At 41.1% G+C, this 25,565-nt stretch overlaps 2 protein-coding genes across 3 annotated transcripts in view; one reads left to right on the forward strand and one right to left on the reverse strand.

The window, feature by feature from the left end:
- On the forward strand, positions 1-23,210 carry top1a (DNA topoisomerase Ia). 2 transcript variants are annotated; one of them, XR_003692346.1, is made up of 22 exons: positions 1-158; positions 635-659; positions 3,833-3,929; positions 4,038-4,146; positions 4,502-4,548; positions 4,674-4,766; positions 4,873-4,942; positions 5,122-5,210; positions 6,268-6,383; positions 6,510-6,631; positions 6,732-6,854; positions 7,351-7,538; positions 8,516-8,660; positions 8,951-9,094; positions 9,284-9,469; positions 9,551-9,619; positions 9,767-9,881; positions 13,414-13,541; positions 13,958-14,052; positions 14,151-14,300; positions 14,697-15,354; positions 23,186-23,210. XR_003692346.1 is itself a non-coding variant. In XM_028574774.1 (21 exons), exons 1-21 carry the CDS (start codon positions 144-146, stop codon positions 14,797-14,799), a joined length of 2,229 nt encoding a protein of 742 aa, XP_028430575.1. In that variant the 5' UTR covers positions 1-143; the 3' UTR covers positions 14,800-16,023. The 2 variants fall into 2 exon arrangements, 1 of the variants encoding a protein (XP_028430575.1); XM_028574774.1 differs by lacking the exon at positions 23,186-23,210 and having other exon boundaries at positions 14,697-16,023.
- Positions 17,042-25,565, reverse strand: part of zhx3a (zinc fingers and homeoboxes 3a) — a 13,299-nt gene continuing 4,775 nt past the window's right edge. Inside the window, 3 exon segments of the mRNA XM_028574773.1 lie at positions 17,042-18,558; positions 19,216-19,759; positions 19,762-22,122. Of these exon segments, the coding sequence (XP_028430574.1) occupies positions 18,525-18,558; positions 19,216-19,759; positions 19,762-21,928 (2,745 nt within the window). The 5' untranslated portion in view covers positions 21,929-22,122 and the 3' untranslated portion in view covers positions 17,042-18,524.

Below are 25,565 nucleotides of genomic sequence, written 5' to 3' on the forward strand. Positions count from 1 at the left end.
CATGCGCATTACTGTACAATTGGGACTTCATCTCTTACACAACTGTGTCTTTTCTTCTTCAGTCTGTCTGCATCTCCTCGCCGGTGTGTGGTAACCCTACACGTTACTCATTTTTGAGTTTTCAATCAAACATCGTTTAGGACATGAGTGGGGACCAGGTAATGTCATCACTTGTGGTTGACGGGTACAATTTCTTGCTACCGTTTTATTCGCTTGGTTTGACAAGGTAACTTAGCTAGCTAACTGTGAATAGTGCCTGCTAGCGCGGGTTAACCGAGTGTGTTTGTAATGTTAAGCCAACTCATATTGTTGTTAACACCGTCTTGACATGTTTCATCGCGTTTTTATTTGTAGTTTCACGGAGAGGTACTGTCTAGTTAGCTTTCAGGATTGTGTGGATAGGCATGAACTCCGAGACAAAGTGGGCTAACGCCACATTTAATTTGGCGTTAGCTGTAGCCAATGTTAGCCGTAGCGGCTTCAGTATCAGCCATGTTACCAGCCAGCGTAGCAAGCTAGCCTAGCTAGCAGGGTAGCTAACAAACTCGCTTTTCAATCCAGCAAGTTCAAAGTTAGTTAGCCGGCTTATTAGCCATTATGATATTTAACGTTCATCTGTTTTTTGATTTTTCAGATTGACGGTGGGTCTCGTTTCAATGGTAAGTTTGTGACATGAAGCTAACCAGTTAAAGGATGATTTCCCTTATATCTATCACGTCTTCACTGATCAAATGTAACGTTACGGTAGTTCTCAGTAGAGGACAGAAATGGCGTCCAGAGACTAAGTCCTCTGTCTCACTCACAAGCGCCTATTGTTCAAAAGGGAGGACTATTAAAAGCATTTCCGCAAATTATTTTCTCGATTCTAATAATTATTGGTACACAGCTCGAGGTGTTTTATCTGTTTATCGTATTGGAATTTCTTGTTGGTTGACTTTTAATACCATATTTCCCACCTGAAAGTGAGGGTTTGGGGGTTGAGGACTTAGTCTCTGCGCCATTTTCTTTTTTCGGTGTAGCGGCCTGACTACTGCAAGCTGAACCCAGGCTGTGAAGTGCAGATGGCTGAGTGAAGGAGAAATGCGAAGGCATTGGGCTTCATTAAGATCCTACGTAGTAACCAATATTCGACTCTTTCATTTTTTTTTTAAATAAAGTATACGACAGTAAACTGCTTTTTAACAGCTAGAGAGAGTACACCTGTTTTTAAGTTTGGGCCACATTTAACAGTCCGCACGTCATCAACTTTAATTGATAATCACACAAGTTATTGGATATTAGAGCATCTTGACAATATCTTAAAGTATAAAGTGAGCCCGTTTTTAGAGTTTGTAATGCTATTATGATTTTGACTGTTTAAGCTATAGAAATGTATATATCAATTATACAAGACACTAGCCATATTTATACCAATTAACCAGGACTAACTTTTTCTAGTTGATGCACTTTAAACACCTGCTACCTTGGACAAAATATTCAATGTCTGGTGTCAGTGAAATTATTTATTGAGGCGCCTTAAATACTCCAGCAACCAAGCATGGGATATTGATCTGCTATTGACTGCTGTTTGTTGCTAAAAATCATCTAGACAACTACACCAGTCAACCTTATTTGTCATTCATCAGCAATGGGACATAAAGGGCTTTGGTTTCACTTCTAGTTAGTGGTATTCATTCCCTTCAGACTGAACAGAGAGCATCTTAACTATGGCCTGGCTCAATTGACATTTGTCAGCATGCTCAACCATTTATCTACTACGAATTGTACTCTTATGCATATACATTGGACAGTTTACCATGTGTTCCCTAGTCAGTCACATAGGTCATATCTAACATCAGTGGCTTGGTTTAGATCTGAGGACAGCATAAATCAACTGCCTTTGTGCCAATGATAAAAGTAACAATCAAGGTAACGCTCAGTCTGTTTTGAGTTTAGTGGTTTTTGTATTTTTTTTAGAACAAAGTACTCCATGATCAACACATGGCATACCAGGGGAATATGGACTTGTTAATAGACTAGCCAGTTACCTGCCAGCTCTGCTTGTGACCAGGTGTGCTTTTCAATATGCTGTTCTTTTTAATGGTTGACAATTTTCTCAGATTTAACTTGATACTATATAATTGTGTATTATGATTAAAGTGACAAAGACGTTGATGCATTTTTCCTTACTAATCTAATTTAGCTCCTTGACAAATTTCACATTCACAAATGTAAATTCATAAACTCAATTCTTTGTATTTTTGAAAAATGGAACTATACGTGTCAATGATTTCTTCCTTGCAAAGAAAATGGCTGCAAAACAACGAATGTATGCAATATCTTGTTTTTAAAGGAACATGCCGACTTATTGGGACTTTAGCTTATTCACCGTATCCCCCAGTTAGATAAGTCCATACATACCCTTAACATCTGTGTGTGTCATAACTGTCTGACTCCCCCACTGCTAACCTCGCTTGGCACAGATCCTGGAGGTAACCGGCTCCATCTAGCCTACTGCTCCCAGTAAGTGACAAAATAATGCCAACCTTTTCCTGTTTACATGTTGTGATTTGTATAGTCACAGCGTGTACAAATAACAAGGTCACATGAGACACAGCCATCTTCTAACTGTATACATACTGGGGACTATATTCTCAGAAGGCGAAGCACTGCTACTTGGGCGTAGTGATTTAGCGAAACACCTGCAAAGCATTGCTGCTCCTCACCACGTCACTTCTTAGTTGCTGCGTGCAAATCACTCTGCCTAAGTAGCACTGCTTCGCCTTCTGAGAATATAGTTCCCTGTTTGTATACGTTAGATGGCGGTGTCTCATGTGACCTTGTTATTTGTACGCGCTGTGACTATACAAATCACAACGTGTAAATAGGAAATTGTTGGCGTTTATGGTCACTTATTGGAGCCGGTTACCTCCAGGATCTGTGCTAAGCGAGGCTAGCGGTGGAGGCGTCGGACAGAGTTAGGACACGCACGGAGATGAGAAGGGTATGTATGTATGGACTTGTCTAACTCTGGGGCATACGGTGAATAATAAGAGTCCCAATAAGTTGGCGTGTTCCTTTAGTGATCTTATTGTCATTGTGTTTAGTCATCATACACAAGTTAGTCTAATTTTCTTTTAGATGTGTATGTTGACACCTTAAAATGAAATTAAAGTTTAGGCATTTGTCATGCCACTTGATAAAAGACTTCTGCGTAGGACACACCAATGTTTTCTTGCTCTAAGCTCCTCCAAAAGCCTCCTCTCCTTGGTGTCCATTAAGGGATTGGAAGATCCTCCATGGTGGCAGAGGGGAAATTATTACTGGGTTACAGGAGGAGAGAAAGCATGAGTAGTGTAAAGAAAAGCACCCCAGGTCTATAACTTTGAACCCTCTAAAGCATGTGGACTTGATTTTTCCATTAAAAAAAATGTATCCATTTTTTTTTCTTCTCCTGTAGTTTACAAATTAAAGAGGGCGAACGCCTACTTTGTTCACTGGCATATTTCATTGTCTCAAACAATGGGCAGTAGATGGTGCTGTGCTACTGTGTAATAGATTTTCAGTCTACATTCTGCATGACATTCCGCTTGTGGTGCATTTTAGACCTTGTGTGCCAATCCTGTTTTTTACTTAAAACTATGGAAAGGGGGTGTCCCATATTACCACCTGGTTGTGCGGAGCGCATGTGTTCATCTGTCATTTGTATATAGGCTTGTACTATGGCCACTGGGTAGATATTGTACCTAATGTAGGCTCACAGAAATCCTACCGTTTATTCAGTCCATTGTTACTTGGTACTTTTAAGATGATGACTTTTTTTTTTTTTTTTTTTTTTTTTTTTTTTCTTCAGACTCTCACAAGCATAAAGACAAGTATAAAGAGAAGGAACACAAACATAAGGACCACAAGAAGGATAAAGAACGGGAGAAGTCAAAGCATGGCAACAGGTATTGTGTGTTTCTATTCTCTTAAATTTAGGTTTCTGCGCTAAGTGGACAAGCCATTTTCTGTATTAAATGGGTAAAACCACTTTTTTTTTTTTTTTTTTAAACTAGCAATCACAAGGACCCCTCCGACAAAAAACACAGAGACAATGAGAAGGAAAAGATGAAGCACAAAGATGGCAGCACAGACAAATACAAGGACAAGCACAAGGAGAAAAAGGTGAATTACCATGCACATAATTCATTGAAGAAGGTACACATGGTTGTGCATGTGATTTTACTGCCCTTGCTAAACTTACTCAATTGGTCTCTCAATGGGGTGGATGTTGAGGGCAATTGGTGTACAATAGACAGATTCTTGGTCACTCCTATCATATAATGCTATACAAAGGCTTCGGAGTCTGCAATATTCACCACTCGGGGCCAACCAGTTATGCTTATGCAGAAAAGTACAAGAAGGTTAAATATAAAACTTAATGATTAACCATCAAAATGACAATATTTGACAACTGGCTTTTATGCAGACCTGGTTGTGATCATTTGCTGTTGCACTTAAACAACTTAACTTTTTTCAGATGAAGTCCCTTGATGGTAAAGTCAAAAAGGAGAATGGCTTTGCCAGGTATGTCTGGAATCTATATTTTACTCAAAATTTCACCTAAGTACTATATTTATGCTACCTGCTGCATTTCTTTTTTTTTTTTTTTTTTTTACTAAATATGAAGCTATTTCTATTGTCATTTGCAGCCCTCTACAAGTGAAGTCTGAGCCCGAAGATGGTTTTTACCACTCTCCTAAAAATGAGAAGTCCCTAAAAAGGGAGAGGGATGATGATAATGAGTGAGTAGCCTTTAGACTTCATGCATGTCTTCCATGTGTATTTCATAGGATCAGGGTATTTGTATAGTTATCTGTGACCAAATTTGTAACACAAGTTGTTTTTCAGCTCTGAATTCAAGCCCAAAAAAATTAAGACTGAAAATGACAAGAAGGCCAAGAAAAGGAAACAAGAGGAGGTAAGCAAAGGCCAAATGCAGAATGAAAACTTGGGATTGGGCTTTTTGTCTAAAGCACAAAATGAGAGTACCTGAGAAATTTGAGAGCTTTTTGTGTTGATACTGATTACCAGATTGTTTTTTTTTTTTTTTTTTTTTTGAGCAAAATTACTTTCTCTTCTTTTTTGTTTTGTTTTTAGGACCTTAAGCCCAAAAAGACAAAAAACAAAAGAGATGTCACTGATGGAAAAAAGAAAGCAAAGAAAGAGCCAGAGGAGAAGTGGAAATGGTGAGTTATCCATGCCAACCAGAAGTACCAGGGCTCCAGACTAACTTTTTTTCACTAGGAGCACAGTGGCCCCCAACTGAGAATTTTAGGGATGCAACTACAAAATTTAGGGGCACACACCGTAAAACAACATGCTAACCAAATATTCACATTTATACTAATTTCCACTGTATTACTAAAACACTTTGATAATAGATGCAGAAATTAGTTTCAAATTTAGTTTCACATTTTATTGTGCACTTTTGAAGATGCAACATATAAGGTAAACCGACAGCACCATCGCTGTAATGACAGTACAAATATTTAAAAAATATACCAGCTCTAGTCTCCAGTCTATAATTACAATGAATTCAACTTAAAATTAAACATGCATTGTTTAGGCTACTAAAATAAAAATAAACTCCTCCCAAACCTGCCCTACAACCTTGAATTGAATAATTATTAATTTCTTACTCACTGTAACTTTTATTCTTGTATTTATATTCTTTTTTTAGCCTGTTTTTATTTTCATCATGACCATTTTTAATTGCTCGGTGCTGTAGAAATCAAGCTGCCTGTCAGTCAGTCCCCAGGGCAGATAAACCAACGTTGTGCCTGCTTGACTCACAGGAAGTATAACGTCAACAGCCCCGGGACCGCTTTCGCCTCGATATTAATATAATATCGCAGCAAACGCTGTCTGTGTGAACTTTTGAAAAAATTTAACCACACTTGCAACCACTTTATTGGCATTTCCGTAACTAACTGTAACTTCAACAAAACTGCAGAGCCGACGAGTCTGCTCCGTCTGCACCTGTGCGCGAGCCGGAGCTCTGCTCTTTCACTATGCAGAGAGGACAGATAAGCTTTTCACAAATTTCCACGTTTAAGTGTAAAAGGGGCAAATTTACTGGTCGCACATGTGCGACTTAATGTAAAATTTAGTCGCACACTCAAAAATTTTGGTCGCAGTCTGGAGCCCTGAGTACCAATCAGCGTGGGGGTGGAGCACGTATGGACGTATTGCGTGCTATTGTTGGATCAAGTACATTACTCAAATGATTTGGTTGATTTCCAGGTGGGAAGAAGAGAGATACACAGATGGCAGCAAATGGAAGTTTCTGGAACACAAAGGGCCAGTCTTTGCACCACCTTATGAGCCTCTTCCTAGTAACGTAAAATTTTACTATGATGGTAAGACTGTATTTCCCTACGGCAGTACTCAACTTTTACGTTAGTCAAGAGCTATACTGTTGAACCATGCGATGGCATGTCAGTGGTGGACAAACGCACCTATTTAATATTTTTGCACGGTTTTAGGTAAGCACATGAAGCTCAGCCCAGAGGCAGAAGAGGTTGCCACGTTCTTTGCCAAAATGCTGGACCATGAGTACACCACAAAAGACATCTTCCGCAAAAACTTTTTTAAAGATTGGAGGAAGGTAGGAAGAGAATGCACTTTGTAGAATGATAATAAATCAGTCGTGAAGTAACTGTTCAAAGATTTCTGTTTTGTGATCGTACTATGTTTTGCTAATGCAGGAAATGACTGCAGAGGAAAAGGCTAAGCTCACAGACTTGAAGAAGTGCAACTTCACTGAGATGAGCGAATACTTCAAGGCTCAGTCTGAAGCCAGGAAGGCCATGACAAAGGATGAGAAACTGGTAAACTACTACGTATATCGAAACTAGGGACTAAAATAGTGGGCCACACAATATCAATCAACCTTACAGGATGATATTGACTGAAAGTATTAGTCGGACAATCTCAGCGGTGTTTCCTTTTTGTTTATTACATAGTAGTTGTAAAATTGATAAAATGCCAGTCAGCCACACCAGCCCATGGCCATAATTCAGTATTACTTTACCCCACACATTGACAGTTGAGGAGCTAAATAAATCAGTTAAGTAAATTTTTTGGAATGGCATTCAGCCATTCATCCATGGTTAATTCCACCAAATTACCTTGCAAGTAATGTTGGCACTTTTAAATGTAGTACCTGGAGAAAGTATGCACCCCATTTGCACTTGTTCATGTGTTGAATGACATTGGATTCAAGAAGTGTTTTTATTTTTTGGAAATGAAATTTATTTTTGACACTGACTTCAAATTTTTGAACAAGCTGGACTTCTGATGCGTTTTTGTTCCAACACTTCATAGAAAATAAAGGAGGAGAATGAGCGCCTCTTGCAAGAGTACGGCTTCTGCATCATGGACAACCACAGGGAGCGTATTGCTAACTTCCGCATTGAGCCCCCAGGGCTGTTCCGCGGCCGTGGAGACCACCCTAAGATGGGCATGCTCAAACGGCGCATCAGGCCTAAAGACATCATCATCAACTGCAGCAAGTGAGTGAGGTTTATTTATTTTCCCTTGCTATGCTGGTGAATTTTTTTTTTTTTTTTTTTTTTTTTTTGTGTAAGAAAAAAAATGTTGTTTTGTGAATGTACGTGAGTCAAACTTTATTTTAAAAGCATATTTGGGACTGAATTGCCACTTAAGATTCACCGTATTCTCGTTTTTGGGTCAAATGGCCTTTTGAATGGGAGTGATAGGTGCACTCTCATGCTAGTCTCAAAATGGCTATTTTCGAAATACTAAGGCTTGACACAACATGAAACATTGCTTCAAGTATCACCAGGAGCTCTACACCTTAACGCAAGCATTGACAACATTCTGTGTACACAGTTTTACTAAAGAGTTTTTGAGCAACTCACCGCAGCTGTTGTTGTTTCCGGCCACTACCACCTCGGCAGTCAAAACGAGTCGATATGTGAATGAACTGACTCATATGAGGCTCCTTTTTCAACTAGAAGGTCAATATTGTTTTTCACTAACGACACAACAATTTATCCGTGCATTTATATGGAACTAAGCTTTAAGAGCTTTCCGTCTTTTAGTCTCCTCCCTGTTATGTTGCATTCGGAAACAGATTTTTTTTGACTGATAAAATGGCTGCGGCTCTTTGTAGTAAACTCGGGGTACACAAACAATGTTGTCAATGCTTTTAAGGTGTAGAGCCACTGGTGATACTTGGAGCATAGTTTCATGTTGTGTCGAGCCTTCTTAGTGTTTTTTTTTTTTTTTTTTTTTTTTTTAAAATGGATATTTTGAGGCTAGCATAAAAGTGCACCTATCGCTGCCATTCAAAAGGCCATTTGACCGAAAATACGGTAAATCTTAAAAGTGGCGCTTTCGTCCTAAATATGCTTTTAAACGGAAGTTTGACTCTGGTACATTCACAAAAAGATCCTAGGTTGCATTTTGGCGAGGGTTACGCTTTAAGGGAGTATTTTAATTTTTTTTTCTATGTGCTCCTCCATAGGGATTCCAAGCACCCAGAGCCTCCTCCAGGCACTAAGTGGAAAGAGGTTCGTCATGACAACAAGGTGACTTGGCTGGTGTCGTGGACGGAGAACATTCAAGGCTCCATCAAATATATCATGCTGAACCCCAGCTCTAGGATCAAGGTGGGCCGAGTTCTGCACTAAAAGGAGTTTTTGACTTGGTTTAAAATGAGTCTTTAGCCATTCCAGAGTTCATGTTCCCCCGATTCATTGTGACCTTTCAAAACCTTGACAATCTGTTAAAATGTGGGCTCCACTGGAATGTAAATATTGAGACTGCAATGTCCCATTACTTGCTGTACTGTGCAACAACTTACTAATTTAATAAGTTCAGACGGTCTGCATGTTTGACAAACAAACATGGCCCCATCTAGTTCCTTAGTTACTCATTTGTCCACGCGGTTTGTCTGCAGGGAGAGAAGGATTGGCAGAAGTATGAAACGGCTCGTAGACTGAAGAAATGTGTGGACCGTATCAGAACCCAGTACCACGAAGACTGGAAGTCTAAGGAGATGAGGATCAGACAGAGGGCTGTGGCACTCTACTTCATCGACAAGGTGAGGTGCATCATTACTGGTGACATTGTCCGGAGTGTCTATAGCTCTAGGGAGTTTAATGTTGTGTCGTTGCTTTTTAACTGACTGTAACTTGCAAGTGGGGATTAGCGGGTGCAGTAAACACCAGCTGCAGAGAGGGGGAATTTCTTTGTTAACCGGCTTTAATCCAGCTGTCCTGATGTGTTCTAGCTGGCTCTGAGAGCGGGTAATGAGAAGGAGGAAGGCGAGACTGCAGACACCGTGGGCTGCTGCTCGCTGAGAGTTGAACACATCAAACTCTATCCAGAGAACGATGGTCAAGAGTACGTGGTGGAGTTTGACTTCCTGGGTAAAGACTCTATCCGCTACTACAACAAAGTCCCTGTGGAGAAAAGGGTAAGAACTGTAAAGCAGTCTTTTTCCATTTTAAGTGTGCAAACTTTGTCTCTGTATTTATGCGTGTTCTTCCTCTTCTAGGTATTTAAGAATCTTCAATTGTTTATGGAGAACAAGGAGCCTGACGATGACCTGTTTGATCGCCTTAATGTAAGCAAAACGTAACCTGGGAATAGGTTTTGGCAGAAAATTCACGATTGCATAAATGTTTATTTGGAGAGTGTTTGTAAATTAACTGATGTCTACCTTTTGGCACTCTGAAAAACCAATCTTTGTACAATGATTGTCTCCTCCCAGACTTCTGTTCTGAACAAGCATCTTCAGGAGCTGATGGACGGTCTGACAGCCAAAGTCTTCCGTACCTACAACGCCTCAATCACCCTGCAACAGCAGTTAAAGCAGCTCACAAGTGGTACGTCTCCACCTGCAGTCAAAGAATCTAAAACCACTCAAATCCAGCTTTATTTAGTCCCATGTACATAATTGATACAAATTCTTGAAAGTTTCAGTTTTAAACATTTTTAAGGTTAGAATATGCTTGACTTTGAATATACTCCTTAACCCTTTATAGGGCACTCATTGAAATCTTTGGAAATTCTAAATTGTAACCTCAGAAAGGTAATGGGGGATGGTACAGGACATTTACAAAAAAAAAGTTCAAATCAAGGTCAATGAAGTTACCATATATGAGCACTTGCCCGTCTAGGGTGAACAAAAATTACCCAGAGTGAATTTTAAAAATTATGTGAAAAACACACAACCTGCAAGGAACATTTATTTAGAGACCTCTCTGTCTTGAGGTAGGCTACTGATACTGGCTTGACAGTTGGGGTTGTGCCGATGGATGATTCCATCGTGATGGCTGACACACACCCAACCCTATTGACTGTCATACAAGAAAAACTCTTAACATCATAACTAAACATGGTAAATTGATTTAACTCACAAATTATTTGGTTGAATAGTCGTGTTAAAAATTTGAGATTGTTATTTGCATAACATTTCTAAAAATCAGAGTTGGCCTAATATTTACTTAAAAGCATATACCTTTTGCAGCTGTCTGCTCGGCTCTTTTATGGGGAGAGGGATACCGTTGTTGTTCCTGTAAACCCTGCCAGAGATGATAGCTCAGAGGAAGAAGACAATGATGTGGCAGATCCTGACTTCCTTCCACGCACCCACAACCTGGACATTGATGGCCCTTCTGCCAAAAGGAAGGGTGTGCGGCCTGCAGTGGAGGTGCTTGTAGATGAGGACCTGGGCGAAAATGATGACCATCAAGAGCTGGCACCAACAGCAAAGAGGCTCACCAACAAAAGGGAGCCAGAACCCCAGGAACCCTCTAGAAGAAGGTTGACCTGGACAACCCACCCCTGCCTGAATACCAGCACATTCCCCCTGACTTCATGCAAAGTCCATTTGATTATTTCAGCAGGTACTTCAGTCGTGAAGTAATCTCGCACCTAACGTATCAAACCAACTTATATGCAACCCAGATGAACATCAACACCACCTTTGCCGCCAGTGATGATGAAATTATGAACTTTGTGGCTCATAATTTCTAACTCAGTGGTGGCAAAGGGGTGTTGATGTTCATCTGGGTTAGTTTGATATGTTATGTGCAAGATTACTTATTACGACTGAAGTACCTGCTGAAATAATCAAATGGACTTTGCATGAAGTCAGGGGGAATGTGCTGGTATTCAGGCAGGGGTGGGTTGTCCAGGTCAACCTTCTTCTAGAGGGTTCCTGGGTTTCTGGCTTCCTTTTGTTACTGGGCCTTTTTTGCTGTTGGTGCCGGCTCTTGATTGTCATCATTTTCGCCCAGGTCCTCATCTACAAGCACCTCCACTGCAGGCCCCATGCACTTCCTTTTGGCAGAAGGGCCATCAATGTCCAGGTTGTGGGTGCGTGGAAGGAAGTCGGGATCTGCCACATCGTTGTCTTCTTCCTCTGAGCTATCATCATCACTGGCAGGGTTTATGGGAACAACAACGGTATCCCTCTCCCCATAAAAGAGCGGAGCAGACAGCTGCAAAAGGAATATGCTTTTAAGTCAATATTAAGCCAAAGGAAAACAGTGACCGTGTAATTTAGATCTACTAGAAAAAGAGTATTGCCATAGAAAATATAAAAACAGGAAAAATCAATTATAATTACTGGTAGCACACTTATATTTACACATAGTTGTGTTTTATCACACACCAATATTGAGTAATTAAAATGAATTCACACAGTACTAGGCCTCGCGCTAAAAATAAGCCCCTATGTATGCCATTTAAATATAATAAAAAACATACATTCGTAGACATGTCTAAAAATGGACACTTGTGCCACTCATGCTAGTCTTAGGTGAACGGGGCATATGATCAAATATGGTGCATTTAGATTTCAGCCCAACATTAAGCTAATTTTTAGAAATGCTGTGCAAATAACAACAATCTCAATCTTTTTACACAACTATTCAACCAAATAATTTGTGAGTTACATCAACTTAACATGTTATTACCATAGCTGTGGGAGAAGCCAGGTTCAAAAAAGCAATATTTATGATTTCTGCAAGATGGCTGTGTTTGAGGTGCTCCAGGCCACTGCTGATTGTTCAGATGTCAATATCTGTCAGATAGCTTGATCTCCCCTGATTGGCTGAGAGAAAACCACATGACTCCACAACTCCAAATGGAGGCAGGGGGAGGGCAACCCATAAAGGGTTAAAGCATCACTCTCACCGAAATGTAACCTAGGGTCTTTTTGCAAATGTACCAGAGTCAAACTTGTTTTTAAAAGCATATTTAGGACGGAAGCATCACTTAAGATTTACCGTATTCTCGTTTTTCGGTCAAATGGCCTTTTGAATGGGAGTCCTATTTTTATTTTATTTTTTTAAACTAAGTATCACTAGGGGCTCTACACATGAACTAGAGCATTGAGAACACTGTTTACGAAAAGGTTTTGAGCAACTCACATTAACAGTGGTTTACACGATCTGCCATTTTCCCAGTCAAAAATAGGCGATCTGCGAATGAATGGACTCCATAGGAGGAAATGTCATTCTTATGAGGCTCCTTTTTCCAACTACAAGGTCAATATTGTTTTTCACTAATAACAAAAACTCAAATTATCCTTGCATTTATATGGAGCTAAGCTTTAGGAGCTTTCCATCTTTACCCTCCTCCCTCGACTATTTTTGACTGGCTCGATCGACGACCAGAAGAAAAGCTACGGTGAGTTGCTCAAAACCTTTCTTTTTTAGTAAACTCTGTGTACACAAACTGTGTTCTCAATGCTGGATTTCATGTGTCGTGCCCCTGGTGATACTTGGAGCAAAGTTTCATGTTGTGTTGAGCCTTAGTGTTTTAAAAATGGCTGTTTTGAGGCTAGCATAAAAGTGCCCTTACCACTCCCATTCAAAAGGCTATTTGACCGAAAAACGAGAATACAGTAACTCTTAAAGTGACTCTTCCGTCCTAAATATGCTTTTTTTTAAACGATGGTTTGACTCTGGTACATTCACAGAAAGACCCTAGTTGCGTTTTGGAGAGTTGCGCTTTAAACGTTCTATCTTCACAATCTCTCATGTAAACCAAAAATCTTAATATTTGAAGTGTCTCCTGGCATCTCATGCCAGATGCTGGCCAGAACGTGCACATGTCCCTTGACCTTTTAACATTTCTAGTAACCATTTAGATGTTGTGATATAAGCTTTGAGTCTGGAAACCTTTGGTTTACAGTACCTTGAAAGTGCCTGAATTTTTCTTTATTTATTTTTCTTAGTCTTTTTTTTTTTTTTTAAAGCTGTAAGAACCCTGCATGTAGAGATAAATAGAAGGTGCATGCATCTAAATTGCTTGTTTGAAATTAATAGGCTTTTAATCTGGTGTTTGACTACTGTCACGAATCATTCTGCATACATAAATCTCATTATACACACTGTCTCTCTCTAGCGGATGAGAACCTTCCAGCCAAGATCTTGTCCTACAACAGGGCCAACAGGGCTGTGGCTATCCTGTGTAACCATCAGAGGGCTCCACCAAAGACATTTGAGAAGTCTATGCAGAACCTTCAGACTAAGGTTAACGCATGTTTTTATTACTCTTTGACACTCAATTTTATTTTTGCTTAACCAGAGAAATGGTTGGTTTATAATGTCACATTTCATTTGTAGGTTTAAATGAAATGCTATCTTGTTAATTGTTTAACCTCAAGTTCAAGTAAGGATTTTATATCCCCAAAAATGTGGACTTGTTCATTGTTTGACTTGGCTCAATGGGAAATTTGTAAATGTTTTTCTACATTGCAGTAGCAAATTATTTATGTGAATGTTAAAGCAGAAACTAATTTATTTTTGTCTAGAAAGAGCTTGATGGGTATTGAAATTGACAGTTGCGTGTGGCTTTTTTTTTTAAGTTCCCTGACCCCTCCAAATTGTCATGTCTGTCCTTCAATAAATTTTTGAGACTAATCACTTCATTTTTTTTTTTTTCTTAGATTGATGCTAAAAGGGACCAGCTTTCTGATGCCAAGAGAGAACTGAAGAGCGCCAAGGCTGATGCCAAAGTACGGAGAGATGAAAAATCAAAAAAGTAAGTATCTAAAGGTTTGCTCTAGACGAAATGCTGTCTCCCTGGTCAACCCTGTTCACCACAGTTATAACCTTGTGTGCCACTTGTCTCCCTTGTAGGACCGTGGAGACCAAGAAGAAGGCGGTGCAGAGAATAGAGGAGCAACTGATGAAGCTGGAGGTGCAGGCGACCGATCGCGAAGAGAACAAGCAGATTGCCCTTGGCACTTCCAAGCTCAACTATTTGGACCCTCGCATCTCTGTGGCTTGGTATGATGATGATCTAAAAATATATATTTAAACATTTTGAAAACCTTTTACTCGTGTTGCTCAATAGGAAAGTTCACCCCAAAATCAAAAATGGCTGTTATTTTTTTGGCACTTTGAGCACCACAATCTGAGTGCTATCTATTTCCATTATATTAGAGAAAAGGCAGACCTCTCCATGGCTGAAATGCCCAACACTGGTCAACTCTCACCAAAACAAATCTAGAGATTAATAAATAGCACTACAAGTAAGAGGAGAAATATGAATTTTTGATATTGGGGTTGACTGTGCCTTCCCTCCCCTGATTTTGTTGTTGGACAAAGATGCACAGGTAGTACAATGAGGAACGTGGTTCTTAAATAATGACATTTTGCTGTCATTTCATTCTGTGTCCTAAGGTGTAAGAAGTGGGGCATTCCTGTGGAGAAGATCTACAACAAAACCCAGCGTGAGAAGTTCGCCTGGGCCATCGACATGGCAGACGAAGACTTTGAATTTTAAATCCCAAATTTGTGGTTGAAACTATGATACACTTTTTATCGGATACTTGTTCTTTTAGCTTAACAGACTTTTGCTTGATGGCCAGACCTGATCAGGAATTTCAGACAGTTTGAGCAGAAAAAAAAACACCGACATTGTAAGACGAGATGATGAGGCCATAATGAAGTGGAAGGAGGGTGTTGTGGGTAGTCTAAACATCTGATCTGAGATCAGGCATCAAGACTGAACTACACCCACAACAGAGCATCAAGGCATAGTCCCAGTAATTGGAAGACCTTTTTACCTTGTCTCCCTCCCTCCTCTGGGACAAAACCTGACAATGCCTCCACTTTGAACTCTGTGGTCCTAGCTACTGTATTCAGCAAAAACAAAATGCTTTCATTTTATTTTCTCTGTTCACTTGCTTTGTATTTTAGCCCTTCTGTGTATTATTAATGAATTCTATATTTTAATAGACAAAGTTAAATCGAATGATCTCCTTAACTACACCCACGCGCCTTTTTGAGGAATTGGAAATGTGAGCGCTACTTTTTGAGTGTGTGTGTGTGTGTGTGTGTATGCCGGGGCTTGGCCATGAAATTGTTTGGGTGAATATTTTAAACTGGACTATGTTGAATTGTTTAGCATGAAAGACTGTCTGGGCAGGCAAATGGGGGGAAAAATACTGCAACCATGTCAATATTTACTTAAACAAGCAAGCAGAATGTGAATATTTTGTTTTACAGCCTCCATCAGGGACTTCTTTTCAGTGTAAATGTGAACCAATCATTTTTATCCTTTAGTCGTAAGCATCCTCTGAATCTTTCTGCATAGCTCTGTCTACATCGATTTTTAACTTAATTTAATAATTGTCTCAAAAAAAAAAAAAACTCCCATCTGTTACTTGAAGATAATGCTATGATGTATTTAAAGTCATTGAAATTAAAGTGTTTTTCTTCCCCGAAGGATATGAGAGGGATATCAACTTTGCCAAAAAAAATCACCAATCTGTTACAATTTTAGACAGTTTTTTTTAATTATGTAAAGATTGAGGATAAAATAATGTAACATTTAATGTGAATTCAGTTCATTTTATTCCACTTTTATGATAGGAAAATTGTAAGTAGCTGTAAAGTCAACATCCTATTCCTGTTTTACCTTTTGTCATAGCCTTTTGATCATGTTTTCTTTAGTTTTATGCTCATTGTAGGTTGAAAATAAATAAAACCCTACAAGTAAATGTACTATGTTCTTGTGATTTTCTTTTTTTTTATATTTTATTCTCTCTCCACATTTCTATTTATCAGAAATTTACTGTCTTTATCTGTGGATTGGATTCTGAAGACAAGTGTTAACCAACCTCAATGCTCCCAAGCAAAGCTGCTTTTACACTAGCGGCCATCTTGGAGATCTTGCCCAATTTAGTGTCCTCATATTTGCTTAGTCAATCATTTGATCGTCTAAAACGAGCTTACGCTTTCTCTGAAGGTTCTCAGCCTGTGACGCATGTAAGGTTTAACAAAACGTGAAGACAAATGAACAGTTCTAAGAATTGAATCTATTATTACATGTCTTAGCTGACACTTTTATCCAAAGTGACTTACAATTGCTGTATTTCCTGTTGTGTCAGAGGTTGCACGCCTCTGGAGCAACTCTGGGTTAAGTGTCTTGCTCAGGGACACAGTTTGATCTATGGCAATGGGAAATGAACCCAGATCTCCTGCACCAAAGGCATGTGTCCTATCCACTGCACCATCACTATCCAATCTAGTCCTTTACATTAAAATACTTGAATATCATATGTTGGAAACTGAGCTGTGGTGTGACTGGAATTGTTGCAATCCTGTACATTCCTGTGAGGACCTCCCAGAAGGTTTTTAGTTTCTCCCTGTAACATCTGGCTGGCCTATAACCCTTTTCTTTGTCCACAGAACACACCCTTCATTGAATAGAGTAGCTCTGGTCACCATCTGCATACATTAATAAGGCAAAATACCTCACAATACATACAAAATAAATAGGTTATTCTTTAACGATTGCCTGTCATGGAAATTTAACTAAAATTTCCTTCCCCATAATTCCGCTTTCAACACCAACTGTATTGTCAACTACTCACCAGCAGGTGGGGCTGTGTGCATTTCTTCAATCCCAGTGCACAACGTGTTACTTTCACATTCATCACACTGAATAATTTCACTGTTATCCAAGGCATAATTCATATTCACTCCTGGTGCAAGGTGCTGAGCAAATAATACCACGTTACTGCTAGGTGAGTATTCAGTTTATTCTGTAAAGATTCAGAAGTGTAGAAAGGATGATACAACAGTGCTTTATGATCAGACTATTTCATAAAAGTGATCATAACACCGTAAGTCCAGATTCCACTATCTCAAACCAAAATAAATTTGTAACATTCGACACAAGTGCATACACTGCTGGTAGGAGATCAACCTCCAATTTCACTTTGGATGGTATAGCACCGTTCTTAGCTATTAGCAGCTTGACAAAGATGCAGCTTAATAGGATTCATGTAGTGACTGTATGTTTATATAAACACAAGAAAATTCAGAGGAGAGCAAAGATCTCCTCATTTGGCTCTCTAGCTAGCACAATATCTCACTCTGTCAGTGTCTAGGGATCAAATTGATAATTTAGCTTTAAACAACATTTCGCCAGTAACAATATTAGATATAATGACAGCTTAAAGTTAAACATCTCCAAGTGTACAGAAAGCAGCACAAGATTTTTTTTTTTCACAGATATAGACGAACAGTGACCATTGATGCACTGGCATGTATTTTTTTTCTTCTTTTTTTCAGGACAGCACGGTAGCTGGAAAGCAAGGTGATGGACAGACAGGTCATATAAACATGGACAGAGCTGAGTAAGGCAACATTAGCGTGACAGGCTTCTCTCTGTTCAGTTTGCAGGGCAGTGTAGTGTATTGATCTTGACGGAGCTGTCAATACCTTTACTGTGGGGCAGTGGGATTTGTAGCATTGCTGTCTTCATTAGTGCATTGTATATAGTCTCTTGCGGTAGCTGAACTGCAAAGTGATCACCAACATTTATACAGATCTAAATAAACCATGTTTGATTGCATCTGGACTTACAGTGACTATAGAAGAGTAAATAGAATTGAAAAAACAAATAACGGAAAAAATAAAATTCAAGGCAGTGCTGAAGTACTGGTTGCTAAAAAAGTAAAAAATATCACAAAGCCAACAATAAGATTTCCTTGACACGTCTTTTGTTTGTCCAGTCAGTACAAACCCTCTTTAGTGCAGTTTCAATCATATATATATATATATATATATATATATATATATATATATATATATATATATATATATTTCTCCCTCTGACCCCAAAACAATATCTCTCAGCCCTATCCTATCTTTGCTCATTCAAGTCAGTTTTCCAGTCAGTGTGCGTCTTTTCTCTTTCTTTGATCCTTCGTACTGACCTCATTGTGCACCCTCCCCACACAACCACAAAGAAGCATGAAATGCTTAAACATCACAGGACTCAAAGGTGAGAAGTTCTTTCTTTTGACGATGGCAGGAAGTGATGGCAGATGGAAGAGGAGGAGGAGGGGTGGGGGGTATTCACAGTTACAGTCAGAGTCCAACGGTCCAGCTACAATCACATCTGCTGTCATTATGAACACTCTTTTTAGACCACGGCCAGGGGAGCAAGCCAGCCTTTTAACATCATGCTCCTCTGGCGCGATTGGGCCTGCTTCATCACACCTCCAGCAGCTCCATCCTCAGGCGATCCCTATCAGAAACACACACACACACACACACACACACACACACACACACACACACACACACACACACACACACACACACACACACACACACACACACACACACACACACACACACACACACACACACACACACACACACACACACACACACCGAACATGCACAAATCATGAGGACCTGATTGAAAGGTTCCTGTTGTATTATTTCTATTGTAATGTGAGGTACTGGGAGGAAACATTGTAAAAAGATGCCTGTGTACGGGTTAACTTGCCTCTTGGAAATCCATCTCACCAAAGACAATTGTCATGATTTATTCACATATATTAGCATGCGCTCTAAATCTATAATTCAACGGGCCAGACTCCTACTTATCTAAAAATAGCTTCTTAAACACAGACCTTTGATTGCCTGAATAAGCTACTCAGCATGAGTACCTGTACACACTTCTCCTGCCTCCTTTTTACTGTACATCATGCAACCATGACTACAAACAACAAGCTGTCATGCTTTCATCACTCCACCTGGCTCATTGTTTTTGCTTTCTTGATGGATAAATAGCACTAAGCTTTGTAAATTATCACAAGGCACTGTGAATAAGAAGTGTAACTTACTTTACGAGATTTTATCACACTTTGTAATTCGAGCATTGTGACTGAAGTACCTGGCCTGATTGGCATCCGTCTGTTTTTCGATGAGTGACTGACTGGCCACTGGCTGCTGGTGGTCTTCTGCTCTCTCTGACCAGGGATCCTGCAGGTCTCTCGGCTGCGCTGACTCTTCAGCTCGGGCTCGCTCGACGCTCCCCTCGGACGCCATCAGACCAAGCAGCGGAGAGTATGAATCCTGCCACACAACCCGCTGCCCTGAGTTTAGTCCTGCATCTCCTTCAAGGTGCTTGTTCGTGTCTTTCTCAACAAGTTTCTTTTTGGCCACTGGAGAGTCCTTTGGAGACTCGGCTTCAGCATCTCCGTGGCTCCTCACTTCCACTGTTACCGCGGGCGGTCGTTGATACGTCTCCAGCCACTTCAGCTGCCCGTTCTTGTGGCTGTACCGGCTGTCGCTGAACCAGCGCACCACCTCTGACTTGGGAAGGCCCGTCTGGACGCTTAAGTCCTCGTACTGCTGACTGCTGGGCCAGCGGGTGTTGGAGAAAATCTGTCGGAGGATGTGCAGCTGCTGGGGGGTCTTGTTGGCCCAGGGGGGGAGAAAGACGGCTGAGAAGCAGAATCCTCAGCTGTATCAGACTTTTGATCTTGGTGTACAATCTCAGATGTAGTATCTGGTTCGTTCATCTTCAGCCTTTTGTAGTTGATCTTGATGGGGTCAATTTTCCGCTCTGGGCAGCTTCTGTCTCTAGCAAACGGGTCCTCCTCCTTGATGAGTTGCTGTAAGATTGACATGCCTTTTATGGGAAAGTCCTTGTTGCATTTACCCTCATCTAAAATAGATGAGCTGCATTTTGTAATGACAGTAGTGCTGGTGCTTTCAGTTGGGGATTTGCTGGCAATGTTCAGGTTAGGGACACTGTCATTACAGGTAGTACTGGGGTATTCATTGCTAATACTGCCGTTGTTGGTCTTGTGGATGTAGTTTTTGTGTTCATCGTCAGGATTCGCGGCGTGGGCCTGCTCTTGTGGACTGACGATGCTGCCGTTATGATTGTTGCAGGTGATGTTGGATTTGCTGGTGTTATCGATGATTACTTGACTCTTGGTACTGTTTGAACCTTCCAATCCGATTGGTGAACTGTTGCTTTGGACGTATGTTTTCCCGTTGGTGTCAGCAACACAGCGCTCATCATTATTGCTGATGTTGGTAGAGCAAGTGGTGATGCTGTTAATGCTGTTGGTTGGGCTGCTGTTATGCACCGTTTTCCGGGTGACGGTCTCAGCACCATTACTGCTGCTGGAATAGCTGCTGATGCTGCTGCTACTACTGCAACTACTGCTGCTACTGCTGCTTCGACTGCTGCTGGTGCTACTGGCGCAACCGCTGCTTCCAGCCATGTCCAGGCCGAGGCCATTGCTCTTGTCTAGCTCCACAGTGGGTTGACTATTCTTGGTCAGTACCGGTGTTGTTCTGACTACAGATGGGAACGTTGGGGGGACAATTGGAGTAGAATACGAGACCCTAGTGACATGGGGGTTGGTTGACATGCTTGCCTGTGTGGCCATGACTCCGACAGGCCTGGTTTTCATATTGTTGTAGGGAACTTTGGCCATCTGAAAGTTTGGTCCTTTTGAGCCTTGATGGGCAGTGACAGTGTGATGGGTTACAATGTGATTAACGTGCCGTGGTGTAGTGGGTTGCTTTTGAGGTGCTCCACCCTGGAACACTGTGTTGAACATCTTTCTCCTGGCCTCTTCGATCTCTTCAGGAGACCAGCTTATGCCCTGCTTGAGCCTTTGGGCAGTAAACCACAGTTTGATCTGCTCTTCGGGGAACTCTGAGACCACCGTCAGGTAGCAGAGTTCGGCTTTGGTCGGGTAGGGGAACTTGCCAAAGGACGTCTTGAGAAAGCTGCTGGTGTCCATGGCGGCATCGTAGGTGGGGATGCTGCTGAGAGGGATCATCACCTTTGGAAGGTCTCTATTGGAAGCAGAGGAGGGGGGAGAGTAAAGGGAGGGAGTGTGCTGGTGAAAGACTTGGTTGGACACTGTCGTCTTAGTCACATGGGCGACAGTGGTCCTCGGCATAGCTTGGGCGCCAGAAAGACTGAGAGCCCCGTTTTGGAGTTCAGGCACATTTGTCAGCATGCTGGGGTCTACATCCTTTCCAGTGTCTATCTTCCGTACTTCCACGGTGTGAGAAACCACAATCTTTTTGTGCTCCCCCTTGGCTTTCATCATCTTTGCAATCGGTGTTTTGGTGAGGGAGATCCCAGATTCTCTGTTGTCTTCTCTGCTGTCTGTGAAGAGACTTTGCTCCACTGTTGTCACTCCATCCCTCTTGTTGACAGTTAGGGAGGCAGTGACCAAGCCCTCCATTATTTTAGGGTGGGCGGTAGCGTTATGCAGAGCCAGAGCCTCAAAGCGGACGACTGATACCCCACAGTTCAGGCAGTAGAAAGTGGGCTGGGCCCTGAAGTCTAAGTGGCAGTTGTGCATGTGATCCAAAAAGTAGTTTAGATCTCTGGACTCGAAACGGCACTTTGGGCAGCTGTATGTACCTCCTTTCTGCATCTCACTGCCACTTTCGGATTTGGAGGAGCTGTGAGAGAAATGGCCAGACTCTTCTCCAGAGATGCTGAGTATGCTGTCTTCTGGGATCGTTGGTAGGAGTTCTGGTAGCGAGCCCAGTATGATTTCCTCACGCACATGTTTGGATTTGGATGGTATCATGCAGGGTACAGTGGATTTCCTCTTGCTGGCCATTGTGCAGCTTTGTGTAAATGGTGTGAGTGATTGCTTGTCCGGTATGATGAGAACAGAGGGCGGGTGGAGAGTGGAGAGGGTTGAATGGAGTTTAGTGTCATGGACCAGCCACTATGAGATCACAGTGTTTCTTCATGCCCTCTGCCACTTCAGGACTCCTGTCACATGGACAAGTTTAACAGCTCCCAGGGAACCTGTGAGGAAAAAGTACAAAAGTAAGAGAGAGAGAGCCCATCTTTAATTTAGTAATTACAGAAAAAGAAATGGCAATATGGTACTTAAAATGACATAAAAACCTAGCAGATTTATAGTCTATGCTTTGAGAAAATTCATGAAAACATGAAATATTCATACGTGAAAGCCCCACACAGGGTAATAAGTGTAGGTGGAAATACAGTGTGATAAGAGTAGGTGGTATTTATCAGCAATTACAGCACTAAAGTAAAAGAGTCTAAGGATTTATTTCTGAAAAAAAAAAAACTTTTGCATTATGCTTATAATCAAAAATGAAGGTTATATTCAATTACTGTACAGAAAGAGGTAAAGTGGAGTTTGCTCACTAGACATTTTTTCAAATGGCATCAGAGTTCATGACCATTATTATTCAAGTTTTAAAATCACATTTAGCTTATTTCCTAATATTTGAAAAATAAATATATAACATTAAATAAATCATATATATAAAAAGAATCAATAAAAAAAAATAAAAATCTTCAGGGCACCACACTCACACTCCTTCAATCAATGCAGCCTGTCCGTGTTCTGGTTCTTTACTTGAATTTACAGACTCCACAGCCATAGGTGTGGCTCTTCTATGAAGTGATAGCATTTGTCCACTGAACTATATTTTAGTAAAGATAACACAAGTTGTATAATAAAAATGTTGGTAGGCACCAAGATTAAAGTTAATAATAAATAGAATAATAATAAATGTGATATGCTAGGTTTGAATTAGTGTTCTTAGTTGCCAGATGCTACCTGCCTCGCTCCAGGAAAGACTTAATATCAGTAAATAAATATCATCCACACCATCACTACCTTTAAAAATGTTATATGTTCAAAATTTGTCACATGCTGTGGGCCATGCTGTCTTGTTCGTCTTTGGTTTGATATTGTAGAGCAGACATATGAAGGTTAAATGACTTTGCTGGAGTGAGTGAGCATTTTACTGCCACACTTGGATGGGAGCCATATATTTTACATTGGACGTTACAGTGTACCTTTCCAGCATAATGTAGTGTCAAGAGGGAAAACCAGGTGTGTGTGTGTGTGTGTGTGTGTGTGTGTGTGTGTGTGTGTGTGTGTGTGTGTGTGTGTGTGTGTGTGTGTGTGTGTGTGTGTGTGTGTGTGTGTGTGTGTGTGTGTGTGTGTGTGTGTATTCCCAGCAGTCAGCCAACAACAGTTCAGTTAAGGACCTGGAATATTCTCAGAAAGTCTGAGAAGGTTACTGCAAACACATCTGAAGCCTTTTACAAGCTGCAGGCTCAAACCATTTCATCCGACACGTGTTCAACAAGCAGCATGGCGTTGCATGCATGCATGCATACATGCATACATGCATACAATCACTGGATGCACACATCCATTAGCAAACCACATCCACTGGCTTTCCCTTCCTATAACACCCCAGTCACAAGGATGGATACGGATTGTCTCTGCAGTCTTCAACATTTCTCCTGTTTTTTTCTCTGCATTATGAAGTCAAAAACATGCCTCTGTTCTCTCTCAAAGGCACAAATATTTAACAAAGTCTGTAGGACAAGGATGTACTCTAGCCTGTGTTTCATTAGTGATACAGCTGGTTTTTATAGTCATTTTAACACTGGAAAGAACAAAACATGAAAAACATAAGAGAGACATAGCTCTGCACCCTCTGCCCTCTGCATGAACCTTTGACACAGACAAACACACAGACACACAGACAGACACACACACACACACACACACACACACACACACACACACACACACCCTCTGTGTATCACTCTCATCTTCCTTTCCGAGACTGGAGAAGCATTGATGTGCGACATGCTGCTAAAAAAAAATAGTCTCATCCTATCATCACCTATCCATATCATTCAGGCTTTGCCTTGTCCTGCAAGCTTATAATTTTGGGGAAAAACATCAGCTGCGCAAATTTAACCATCACCCAAAACATGGTTCCTGTTGAAAAGACAGCATACCTCAACATCAAACTGCATTTTGTTGTTAACAAAGAAAAGAATTTTCTTTTGTCATGCTGCGTGTGTACACAGTGAACAGCACTTTCACAGACTTTGGTTTTACTGCATCCACGTGCATGATCACCACAGCCGGCTGGATGGTAAATAAAAGATGAACCTGTTCCAGAATTAAAACCCTCAAATGACTGCCCAACAGTACACACTGATCCCAGACAGACTGCGACGTCCTTCTTGTATCTACCTCTTTTTAATTTCTACTGAAGCCTGCTGATTTCTGACAAAAAACAACTAAACAACTAAACAAAACAAACAACAGAAAAAGTAGGTCACCAGCATCTTATGCAGTAATCCCAGTTCGCTGCATCCAGACGCGGGCATGTGCTGTATGTTTTGCCGCCAGAGAGGTCATGATATCCTCTGACGGCACACTCGATTAACCCCTGTTGAGGACATGGCGTTCATTGGGTTTGTTCCACTGAACGAGGGATTTAGAAGTCGGCTTTCATGCAGCAGAGGGATGTAGTCATGCATATCTGAAACAACTGTGTGAGAGAAGTCACTATGCTATAGAACAAAATCAGTGTTGGCTCAGTTTCAGCTGTGCTGAAGTGATTCATTTTGTTTGTCCCACAGACAGCACACCCCGCATGTCAGGATGTTTCAGAAAATTAAAGGTGATGGAGAAGGTAACGTGGTCCCGGCGGTGGGCTGCGGCTGAGGTAGCAGCCCCCGAGAGGGGACGCCGTTCTGTGACGATACGGATGCTGGCCTAGTACAGAAGAAAACACGCCCCACTTCTTGCATGAGAAAACCCAAGACAAGCCAAAAGTTGAGAAAGGTTACATAAAGAATCAGGTCACCTATCAAAAGAATGGGCCGCTTTATCTGGCGAGTGAGACGTGCAATCAGACACAAGACAAGGGCTTCCCAGACAGGGAGCCACTGAATGGTTCCCTCTGAAAAGGCCAGGCCTTGTGTTTCAGCGACGGAGGTAGACAACGCTCGGATGATCACTGTCCCCAGTGTGTCGTATGTCCTTGCGCTGGCACTGGATCTGTGGCCCAGGGGGAGGAAACTCTTTTCATCTCAGCGGACCACGGGAGTCGTATCTGAAGTGAGGGAAAGTGGCAGAGCTCTCGGACGTGCTTTCTGGACACCCACGCTTAGCGTAAGCAGAGGGGCCTTGTTCGCCGAACTAAAGCCACATCTGAACCATTCAACTTTTTAAAAAAAAACAAGCGTTTCAAAACAAATGGGATTAGTCTAGGTTTAAATATTGATGGGATTTATACGTTCCGCCTCATTTAATAGCAGCTTTAAGATGTACAGGAGGGCCTCCCGTATGTGCTCTTTCACTGTCATTTCCATAACAATATTAAATTTACATCTCATTAATATTTAATTATGTTCTCTATATTTTCACATGGCAAAACGGCTGAGTGTGCTACTCCCAT

The sequence above is a fragment of the Perca flavescens genome, chromosome 4 (genome assembly GCF_004354835.1).
Source record: "Perca flavescens isolate YP-PL-M2 chromosome 4, PFLA_1.0, whole genome shotgun sequence".
NCBI classification, from domain to species: Eukaryota; Metazoa; Chordata; class Actinopteri; order Perciformes; family Percidae; genus Perca; species Perca flavescens.

Bases quoted from the DNA above. Each gene is read 5' to 3' on its own strand.
- top1a (XM_028574774.1), top strand. The intron at 9,620-9,766 runs GTAAGCAAAACG...GTCTCCTCCCAG, and splicing joins ACCTGTTTGATCGCCTTAAT to ACTTCTGTTCTGAACAAGCA. The intron at 9,882-13,413 runs GTACGTCTCCAC...GTCTCTCTCTAG, and splicing joins GTTAAAGCAGCTCACAAGTG to CGGATGAGAACCTTCCAGCC.